This window comes from Cheilinus undulatus, linkage group 17, assembly GCF_018320785.1.
Source record: "Cheilinus undulatus linkage group 17, ASM1832078v1, whole genome shotgun sequence".
Taxonomy (NCBI): Eukaryota; Metazoa; Chordata; class Actinopteri; order Labriformes; family Labridae; genus Cheilinus; species Cheilinus undulatus.
In genome coordinates, this window is record NC_054881.1 from 24,023,858 (window position 1) to 24,035,963 (window position 12,106).

The 12,106-nt window shown below is 38.4% G+C and overlaps 1 protein-coding gene across 1 annotated transcript in view; it reads left to right on the forward strand.

Moving 5' to 3' along the window:
* The window catches only part of LOC121525517 (transmembrane protein 132D-like), a 64,234-nt gene that overhangs the window by 16,348 nt on the left and 35,780 nt on the right, over positions 1-12,106 (forward strand). Inside the window, exon 3 of the mRNA XM_041811552.1 lies at positions 6,546-6,692. Within this exon, the coding sequence (XP_041667486.1) occupies positions 6,546-6,692 (147 nt within the window). The remainder of the gene's footprint in view (positions 1-6,545; positions 6,693-12,106) is intronic.

Below are 12,106 nucleotides of genomic sequence, written 5' to 3' on the forward strand. Positions count from 1 at the left end.
AGGTCGATTTCCATTCTGTTCACCACCTGTGGTCATGAACTGCTTCTAGTGACTGACAAAGACAAAGAGCGAGGATAGAAGTGGCCGAAATGAGGTTTCTCCGCGGGGAGGCTGATGTCTGCCTGTGAGCGAGAAACTCAGTGATCCAGGAAGATTCTTGGCATTGAGATACTGCTTCTCTGCTCTCGACAGGAGCCTTCTGGAAGTAGTTTTTTCCCATGGGAGGGATGGTCATCAGGTCCTGCTGTCACTGTGATGCTCAACTGGACAAGCAGACAGCAGCTGAATTTATGGGTGTAGTTTTATAATTGAAAAACTTTAGGAAAATACAAATCACAAGTATGTTTGGTCTTAAATGAAAAAGAATTGAATATTTGCTCAATCAGGAAATGAAAACATTTAGATCTTTGTCAGACAGCCAATATATTTTCAAATAAATTCTCGGTTTTCAGAGTTTTTTATAATCTGCCTGTTAGAGTTTAATAACAGAAATGTTTACATGAGTAATCTTTAAAACATTCATTTAAATGGTAATGAAAATGTAAAGTGGCACTTTATGCCTTTGGCTACAGCTTTTTGATCCAGACATTAAACTTTGCACAAATATGTCACACAGTTATTGAACTGTCTTCAAATAATGTGATTGGTGCATGGGAAATACTTGAATACTGTGCTTGTGTTGTCCACCAATCAGCTCTGACCTTGACCCTGTGTCAATGGTTATCGATTGGCCTGGTGATAACATGTCAGTGAATTAGAACATATGTGACAGTGCACCAAACATGAGGGCATACAAATTGATCTTTCTTCAAGCATGAATACACTCTGTGGTGTTTGGTCAGTTGTGTGAGATGTCAATTATTTTAGGGAATGAGAGAGTAAAAGTAGTCAAATTACAATAGAAGCAAAAAGTATGTTGTACACAGTGTTGGGTAGGGATACTTTTTAAATTAGTTTTTTAGATAACTGCCATTTAAAATGTTACTGCATTACCTACTGTGAAAAGGAATGCACCAGTGTATCTTCGTTACCAAAAACTAAAACCACCGAACTACTTGTCCACATCAGTTTTGACAGCAGCATGTAGATGCATGCACAACTGCTTTGAATGTGTTTTACTCTACTGTCATTCTAGTTTATAGCCCATAATCTCTAATTCTGCCGCCTACAGAATAACAATGACCCTTACTGCTTTTTAAAATGCTCACAGTCTAACAATGAACAGACTGTGTGTAATACTGTATGCCTAACTGAAATGGCTGTCTTGCACAGCTGTTTCAATGAAAACAAAGCAACTGGAGCTTTTGAACTTACATTTCGTTACACTAAAAGCCCTGCACAGCAAACACTGGAGCGTTGATACCTAAAGGTTAAGCATCGTAGAGTTTATTTCAAGAGAGTGTAGTTTTGACACATTCTGAATTGGAGTTGTTTGACAGTGTTAGGCTAACTCTGTGGAGAGTCAGTTCATTTAAGCCCCGCCCACTGTCGTTTCAGGTCTTCTCTTGATGACACAAAGGCAAGCTAACTGAATGCTCCTCTTGTCCAGCAGTTCTACATGGTAAACATATTAAAAAAAACATGGCGTACTGAAACATTTCTAAAGTGATGCTGTGGAATCACTGTGGTTAACTAATATTAGCTAGCTTTAACGGACAGCTAGCTGATTAAAAAAACATTTACTTCCCTTAATAGCGTGTTAGGGGATATTTGGGTGTAGTTTCCCCATCATACTCTTGGGCAGAGTGTTTACATTTGTTTGGATGTTGCCTGTTTTCCAGTGATCCCTGCTATGTGCTTATTAAGATGCCTTAAAATTGAAACTTTTCTCTCACAACATTTTAGCAATGATTTTGCCTTCACCTATTGTCTAAATTGTTGTTTTGGGGTTATGAGTAAATGTGAATTTTATCCCCATTAGACCAAGAACTGTATTTGTTTGAGGATGATGAATAGAGGAAAACTGATACTGCTGTTAAATCCTGAATATTCCAAACATTGGTGGAAGTAAGAAAGTAATGGGTTTATAGTATCAGAGTGCAAATTGCAAATTGCAAAATTTTTTTTTTTTTTTTCAAATTATTGTCCCTGTTAATATCCTGCAGTTAAATTGCAGGATAAAGGGACCTGCTTGAGTAAGCATGGGTTAAATTCACACTGAGATGTTTCAGACACCCTGTTAATTTCTGTTATGAGGAAGTCAGTTTGTGTGGGATAAATAAAGTCCCGTCTGATAGGAAGAAAGCTGAAATTAGCTCTACAGGAGCTAATTATTAGAGTTTCTAAAGTGGATGTAGAGCATGCTGGGACCTTTTATCACCTTCTTGCCCTGTGATTCATAAAACTGCTCTTTCATCCTGTCCAGTTATACTTGAGGCAAAGTTTTTTTATTAGTTTGTTTTGAACAATTTAAAAATGAGAAGGATTGAAAATATAGTGTGCAGGAAGAGGCAGAAACCTCAGACAGATTATTTTCAGCTTCAAATGGTGTAAAATTGTAGCACAATTCACAAAATAAACCCTCTGAGCCTTGTGCCAATTTTAACAATTGTGACTCATCTGGAAATTTTTGTCTTAAAAGGCTTATTAAACATCAGCCTTGTAGTGCACAGTCAGGCTCTAAACATCCTTTTTTCAGGACAACTTGGTCTTTAAAAGTATGTGTGCTGCAGTAATTTCACTGGAATTTAAAACTGAGACTTAAAGACAAAAGAAAAACAAAACAGAAATTAAAACGGAAAGATTTTATGTTTCACACGGAGTTAACATTGATGATTAAAGTTTTTTCTCCCATCTATTGGGGACCAAAACTGAAAAAATGATCTTTCTGTTACATGAAGTCTTCAAAATATATATGTTCAAATGTTTATAGCGATGAAGATACAAAAGAAATGTGCAATTAATGGATTACTGCTTCCTCATGACCATTACGGGAGAACCCATTGTTCTCTGCTGCCTGCAAATTTCAACACCCCACAGCCCCAAGCATGTTATCAGTGTATTGCATACATACACAAACACATGTGTATATAAATACTGAAAAAATTAAATAAGATAAAGAGCTAAATAAGGAGTAGACAGTGATAGACAATTTGTCTATCACTGTAGTCCTGTATACGTCCACATCATCAAAAGTTGTCCCAGGAGTAATACGGTTCTAGGTGCCAAATAAAACACATGTAAGACCACATTCAAAATATTCACGTTTATTTAAAAGGGTTGGCCAAGTGATTAATTGTCAGTGGTCCTTTCTAAGAGAGCAGTTTGACAGATTGTTTTCCTTTTTTGCAAAAATGTATTGTATCTTGTGATTTCCTTTCCATTCACACAGGCTTTTAAAATGTTGTGTTGTCACTACCAGGCCAGGGCTGGATATGGTCAAGGCTGATAGTGAATCATGTCAGAAAAGAAAGAAAAGGCCAAAGCATCGTGTGAAATTTACAAATGGAATCTGCGTTTTTATATTTGACTCTTTTCAGCATATTTATTTCATCATAGCAGTCTTGAATGATAGTAGTGGAAGGCGGTTTCCATTCACCAAACAGTGTTTTTTTGGTGACTCAAAGGGCTGTAGCCAGCCACTCGCTGTTCCGTTGATATTCTATTGACACATTCATTTAGCAACTGGACATCTGCAGCGGATTGGAGATTGTTGGACCTCAGGGACTGTCTGGTTCATTCACATGATTTAATAATAAGCCTTCTATCTCTCCTGGCAGAGTGATGTGTGTGTCTGAATCAGAAATCTGATTAACCGATTCCCTGTCCTCCCAAGGGCTAATGGGAATAAATACCCCTGCCAATTCACAGTCTGCCGGCAGCCTGCCACTCATCAATCTGTTGGTGACTAAACATGTTAAGCACACTATATAAACAATTAACACGTACATAACACGTCTGAAAAACATGTTTGTGCAGCAAATGCACTAAATAAGTACCTAAACACATGCATGTTTACAGACAGCTAATGTAAAAATGTGGCAAAGGTCCTGGATAGAAGAGAAAGATGTAAAAAAAAGGATCATAATGACTCGTGTTAAGAAACCTAAGTGAACATGCATCTATTTGTTTATTCTAGGTATTTTCTTGTGATAACTGAGCAGCAGCTTCAGTAGTTGAAAAATGAAACCAACGTAGAAGTGCAAAAACCGCCTCAAGTATCCTCTAGACCTGTGGCTCTCCACTTGTCTTGCCTAAGGACCCCCTGCAAATGAGAAATTGTGACCCAGTTTCCTGTATTTATTGGTTCATTTTTCAGTCAGATTTATTTAATCTAATAATTTAAAATGTGCTGTTTGGACCTCAACAAAGAAACTAAAAAATACAGCAAAGTTCCTGGGAAAAGTATCATAGAATATTCATGAAATTTTTTGGGGACACAATTCAGGTAAGATTTCAGAAATTCTCTGATGTTTCCATTGAGAATTGCGGAAAAAGCCCTTATGGCAACTGTTGAATATTACAAAAAGTTCTTATTTCCTGGTGAAATTTCTTCAGATTTACAGGTATAGTCTCTGAGAATATTACCAAAAGTTTCTGAAAAATGCCTACTGGAAACATCCAAAAATGGAGGGGAAATTATGGGGGTAAATTGCTGCAGATTTCCTAAAATAGTTTGCAGGGAAAATTCCTCAAAGAGCTCAGATAAATTCACAACGAAAAAATCTGTCAATAACTTTTTTAGTTTCCTTTCTGCTGTCAAGAACTTAAACTACAGAAAAAAATCATTTGAAAGTACTTTATGGACTCTTAAACAAATTAATTTCCTGGCACATGTTTGCGACCCACTGGAAACCACTTTGCATCCTACTTCTGGGTCCCAACCCACTAGTTAAGATCCACTCTAGACCACCTGCTTGGAGCCCCTGAGAAAAACATAGTTCCCCCAAGAAACACATGAAAATAAAAGTGGTACATAGCTGTCAAAAATCAACATTGATTTTAAACATTTGCTGATAGAACCTCAAAAAATAGGCCTCTGTATGTTTTTCTTTCCAAAAGACCTCTGTATAAACTAATTATTTGGTATGTTTCATCATGATTTATGTAATATGTGCAGATCTAATCCTGACAACCTCAGAGCAGCCAAGGCCTCCCGCCCCTCAGAGATCTTTGGCACCCCCACAAGGGGGTCCTGGATCCAAGTTTGGAACCAATACTCTAGGCTAGCTGCAAAAGCCAGGGAGGCCAATTAACACCAAATCAATAAGACCATTTCCCTCCTACACTGGATCAACGGATAAAAAGACTCAGGGGTGTGAACTGTAGATGGAGCTCTACTAGAATGAATGGGACTGTCATCTAGCATAACTGAAGTTTTGTAAATATTCAGTTTGATAAGATTGAAAGTGAAAATTTAATACACAAGGATGGGACCCTCTACTGCCCGTTTTTTTTTTTTTTCTGTAGCTAATTTGTTTATTAGATTTCTGCCTGTTGTCTAAACCAGTACAATTTCTATCAAATATTTCCCATGACTGTTAGCTTCAATAGTAGCTGCAAACAGTAGAACTTCCTGGTTCAACGTGGGCTCAAGTAATCAGAAACGTCACTGTGTTACTCTAGAATTGTGAGTAATGTAGTGTTACTGCCAGAGATTGTGAATAAACCACGTCTTTACATCTCTACATGACCACAAGTCATCATTTTACTGTTTAAACCATCTGTTGTTGAAAAATGACCATTAAAGTCACTAATAGTTGCAGAAGATGCAAGTTTCATGTGTAAAGGTTGGCTCAACCAATGAAAGACACTGCCATGACGCTTTAGAATTGTAATGCAGTGCTGTAGCTCAAAACCAAGTTTTCTTAGGATGAAGTGGATAATATACAAACTTTTTTGTGTTCTACATGACCATGTATCATTGTTTCACACTCAGGTAAGCAGCGTGGACCACATGATGTGGCTGATAAGGGACAGTAGGAAGGAGGGAGTTAGAGTGTATCATCACCTGCTCCCACCCTTCCATTTCTATGATTTTCTTAAGGGTTTTTTTTTTATTCAAGGGTAGATGTACCTCATCTTAAACTCTGGAGTTTAGTTCCCTTCAACTGCACGAAGCTTTTTAAAAATACTTGAGGGATACGGCTGAGGGAAGCAACAATCAACTTTAATTACCTAGCATCATATACGCAGGTAAGCACACTCTGAAGTTGAGGTTGTGGGCTCTGTAAGAGCAAAAACCGCTGTGCATAGACACAGGCTGTAACTGGTTATCAACCTGCTGCAACCTTAATGACAGTCTATCTGGAGGAACATTAAACACTTTTTTTTTTCAAAGTACAGAGAGTCTCTGCCTCCTGGAAAAAAACTAGTAGGTTTTCCTTAAAAAAGTATTCTCTGCCTCCTATGCTACTGGCGGAATACGTTTCAACACAGATCATACGTACACCTCTAAGAAGTATATTTCTCATCACATACTACTCATTGTATTAGTAATGTGATTGAACATTTCCCAAACAGTACTGTGTGTCCTTTGCCATGAGAAAACTTCAAACTTTGCACTAACTGGACTTTGTGTTCATTGTTTTTTCTATTTCTTGCAGGGCAACAGTAAAAACAGGCCTGTCATTCAGTGCAGCGCGACCCAGTGACTCTACGCTGTGGGACATCGTTGTGGAGCCTGGCAGAGGAGCGACTCCCAACACTGTGTCTGTTTTCTGCCAGAGGAAGCTCGCTGTCACTGCAAAGAGGTCAGCCCAGTTCATGAACAGTTCAGTCCCACTGTGTTAGGCTTTTGTGTTTCAGACTGCTCCTTTCAAATGTATTCTTTCTGCATTCAAAGCAATCTTTTTCTTTTCTCGCTACGTATTTTCTCCCATTCTCTTCTTGCGTTTTTGAGATTTCAGTAATCCCTGCTGCTATCATAAGAAAAAAAAGCAATCAGTTCTCATGAAAAATGTATCTGCAAAGTTACGTTGGCTCTGCAGAGGAGGGACGAATAGAAAGGGAATGGTTTCTATCTTTCCAGAGAAAAAGTAATCATATTTGGCCTTGCACTCAATGAAGCACAAACTGTAAGCAGCCAAGTGTGCACAATTTTGTTTTTGTCTGTGTGAAAGAATGTGTTCATGACAGAGACTTGTTATCACTTATAGATGTAAGAAAGAGAGAGAAAAAAGAAATGTCAAGGACTGACTGACCACATCTACAGTTATTTGATTTCAGACACTCTTTTCCACAGTCAACATGTCTGACAGCCAGAGAAAATGAATGACACTGCAGGAAGGAGAACACTGTGAAACAGCAGAGGGGGAGGAATCTATGACCCTGTGCAAACAACTTAAAATTATTTAATGTGTTCTCATGTCTTTGGCTGTGTAAAATGCCGAAGAAAAATTGAGAATATTTGGCATGAATTGGCTTCCTAACTATCCAAATTACTCATGCACTCCTCATGTATTTAACCATAGGTTAATGGCCCTTCAATCAATATCCCAGGCTCTGGTTATGCCAGCCTGTAGAATAACTCTGCCTTTATGTGGGACAGGCAGCTATACAAGAAAGGCTTTTGATTATTTTCAAATAAACTCATGCATAGCAAAGATAAGAAACGATATAAAATAGTGCATTCACACCAGAGAGCCCCGTTAACATAGTCACTAACAAGTGCTTTGCTGTGCCACAGAGCTTTGTAAACATATCTGAATGTCTTTGATTGTTGAAAGTATGTTAAAATGGTTAAAACTGGGACTGACAGAGTTGCAGATAGCCTTGCATAAAGGCTGTGCCCCATTAGAGATGGGAATCTTTTAGTATCTCAGGTTTCAGTTTGATTCTGGGGGTCACCACCTTGAAGACAGGGAACAGCAACCACAAAAGAGTCTCAGAGTTATGATTTAAATAATAATACTACAAATATTTGATAAAAAAAATTGGTGCAAAGATGAGCGCTGACCCTCTCAACCAGCGAAAATGTCATTATTTAAACGCTCAGTAAGCGCAGACAAGTTCTCTTTAAATCTATAATAGAATTTATTTAATAAAACATCAATTAGAATCAACAACACTTAAACAAATAACTTTTATGATACTAAACTACAACAAACAAATAAGTTACAACTTAAAAAAAAGATGGTGGAAAATGTGTGTCAGAGAGATAGTGAGACAAGATGGCCGATAGTCTTAAAATGATTATTTTTTATTATTTTTATTTTTTAAATTTTATTCTTAATTTTTTTAGTGTTTTTCAGACAAAACATAACAAAATTGACAAAAAAATACAGTAAGACATTGCCAGACATTCAAAAAATTCAAAATGACAGGTTACAATACTAGTTACATTGGGATTTTAACACATTATTTTAGAAATTATAAAGTAATCAGAGCTTATAGTAAAGGAGTGGTACATGAATTCCAAGTCACATGTGGTTTTAAACATGTGCCCTTAAATATGGTAGACTAAGACAAAGGATAGAGAAAGGAACTTTAGCTCTCAACTGTAAAATCAGTATGGCAGCTTCAGCACACAGAAACCTAGAGGACAGACTTTGATTCAACACTCACACTAATATGTGTGTAGGTGAAGGCTAACCTGACATGCCAGATGGATGTGTTTCACACATCCATCTGGGATAGCTTCAATAGGAAAGGTTTGGGAAAAGGTAGAGGCTTTGAAAAAAACTCGGAGTGTGATTGGATGAATGTTCTGTCTGTCACATTTCTACGGGCCAATCAGAGCAACAAAACACTTGACGCAGCCACTATCAAGCTGTGCGTGCGCAGCTACTGAGGACTAACGTGAAACATGGCAACTATGGACATGTCAGTACTTGACTTTTGTTGCTTTTGCAGTGAAAAACAAGGAAACGGGCGTATCCATCTGTTGTGCAAGGTTAGGTGAAGGCACTGTATGAGATAAATGTGGACACAGAAAAGTAAACCCACAGCACATTAGCAGACAATAGGACAACAAATGCAGGTTTCATGAGTGCACATGCAAAACCTCCTGCAGTGGTTGAAGTCTGGTGTCCAACAGATCCAGATGTGAGCAGAGGTCAGTCCATTAATGTTTCTTCCGTGGTTCCAGCGAGTTAAAAGTCTTGTGATATCAAGATTCAGCTTTAGGATGAGAGTAGGGCTTTTATCTTCCTGTTGAGGCAGGAGAAGAGTTGTGTGTCCTACTTTGGATACCAGTGGGCTTTCTGCATGATCCTATCCAGATGTTGATGAAGGAAGGAAAGAAACTGTTGTACTTGACCGACTGATTGCTGACTCCACCACAACTTAAGCTAAAGCAGGGAACACAAAGCAACAGTGGCTTTTATCACTTGTGGACCCCCTGCTCAGGTCTCATATCAGGGAGGAGAATTTGTCCTACAAGGGCTGGGTTGATGAGTCCCTCAGGCTGTTTGAAAATTCCCTCCAAAAGAACTAATACTCGGGCTCCAACTTTGTGATGGAGGCCGAGTCTTTGTTTCATGACATTCACCACATGGCTTATTCCTCATAATATAAACACAAAATGCTTTGGAAGCCCAGTCTTGTTACGATTAAGATATCTACTAACAGCATTTTTGTATAGACACTTAACCATTACAGCCTTGAATTTCTCCTACATTCGCTGGTAAAGCCCTGTGCAACCTGCTCACAGCTGATGAAGGAGAGGCTGGATTTTCTGTGAAGTTTCAGTGGGAAAAAGTCTATTCAACATTAGATGTATTTGGTAATTTCTTTAGCCTTCATGTTTTTCATTCATCTGCTTGCAACATCCAGCTGCAAAAGCCACCTACGGACGATTTGACAAACTGAATCACAGAAAACTCCATACTTGCAACCTGTTTCAAGCTGCATTCAAGCATTTCACGCGGCTGAAACTGTCCTATTGTGGCGCTCTAAAATTGTTTTGATTGTGTTATGAATCTTTGGCCAAAAGTGAGCTTAAGTTCTACACACCCCCTTAAAAATATTAATATACATTTATATTTTCTCTGATAATGCCTGTTTTTATCATTACTGTTGATGCAAAAAGGTGGGTAAAGAAATTTACAGACAGAAACCGTAGAATCAGATTTATTGATGAACAGCCATATGCCTCAACCAGATTAGTCTTGAAATTGAGACACACAAATAATTGTAGCAACAGACTTCTATGCATTTACGACCTGACTAATAATGATTATTATTTCTACACCATAATCACTGGCTTTACACTTTATGTTGTTGTGCTAAATAGTCAGTAATGCCGGAGTGATTTTAAAGGGCCTTTTTTTCTGTTTTTTTTAAGAGTAAAATCATATTGATTTCTCTGCTTGTATTAACCTGAAAAACAGCAGTTAATTTTGATACTTGTTGCCGCTGGTGTTGAAACACACCATCAGCCACTTCTGCCCAGCAACCTCCCACCCACACAGCCACACACCACCCAGCCTCCGTCCGTCCGACCCACTTATCCGTAATCATCCATAATCACGGCTACGTTATCCGAGCTTAAGCGCTTGCACGTTCAGAAGGGGAGATTAGGAAAGAGAGATGTTCCAAGTTGTGTGCTTCGGACTGAGCTAACGCACACACACAAACGACATCCACACACGCACATGCACACTTGAACACTCACACTACTGTGCTTTGAAGTGATGATACGTCCAGAGATTTTAAGTCCCCTCACTAGATTTCCAGGAAATAGGGACGTTAACCCCTTCTGTACTTCTCTGACCGACGTGCATGAAAAATCTTGCAGTGATTTTAGTGGGAATCACTCCATTTGGTGTAAAATGTCTTAATCCATTTAAGTATTGATTACTTCTGTTATTGATCATGTTTTTATCATGCAATATATGAAAAACATGCTCAACCATAGAAGTGCTTAGCCAGCTGTGTCATATAGTTTACTCATGCTAGGCTAAGTAAGTTAGCTGTTGGTGATATCAAATGCCTCATACAGCTCCTTTTAAAGGAGAATATTTTATAAAACAGCATTTTACAGATCATGGTTGCAGCGTCTAGTTTGGTCTGGGAGTATTTTACATGATATTCGTGCTCAATACTTGTTTTCTTTCTTTTTCTTTTCTTTTTTAAAAATCATTGTAATCTCCATGTTGGTGCATTCATGTTTAATGAAAGACCCAGTCAAAGACCAAAAATTTAGTAAATAAAGAGACAAAACAAAGGGCTATTTTGTAAGATTCCAGGAAATAGTGTTAAACTGAAGTCCGAGAAAGCAGGTGAAAAATACAAGAGATTTGTATTCACAGGCTAATTTGATATCAGAGTTTCGCCATTTGACCAGCTGACCATGCTCATCCCTTGCCAAAAATACCTGCTTACTAGTGGAATAGGCCACAGGCATTTGGGGTGATTAAATTCAGGTCAGTGGTAAAATGGACTTTATTTTGTGTAGTGCTTTTCTAGTCATCTGACTACTCAAAAAGTGCTTTTACACCACAGGTCATTGATACCCTTTCAGCCCATTCACTCCACATTCATACACTAGTGGCAGAGGTTGCCATGGATATGGACATCCATACACATTTAAACGCCACTGATGAAGCAATGGGAGCAAAGTGGGGTTAAGCCCAAGGACACATTTATACTGGACTGCAGGAGCTGGGGATCAAACACACATTCTACCTACTGAGCCACAGTCATCCCAGGTGAGACTAATGTCTCTTCAGGCTGGAGATACACTCGTGATTTGACCGTGTGTTTGCATCTGGCTGCGTTATGAGCATTCTATTAAAACTACATGCTTGTACATGATGCATGATACTGGAGGATACAACTATCAGGCAGACAAGAGAGCTCAGACTCTATACTATACTATTCTTATTAATTGTGAGGTCAGAGCTGACATAATATGAATATCAGTAATCAACAGGAACAACAGATCAGCTCAAACTATTGACAGATGGTCAGAATTTACTGTCTGCACTTTGTTTCTCCAACATTTTTATTCATTTTATTTTTTTATAGTGGCCGTGTTAACAGGTGATTTCAGTCAACTGCATTTGAAGATGCAGTTGTTACAGGCAGTAAGAGTCCTTGTAATCAGGGGTGTAGCTAGGGATTTAGGGCCCTCAGAAAGAATATTACACAGGGGCCCCCTTAACCAGCTAGCCAAGCAACAAATGTTGTGTCATTTTTACAGATATATCTGCATTTTAATGTA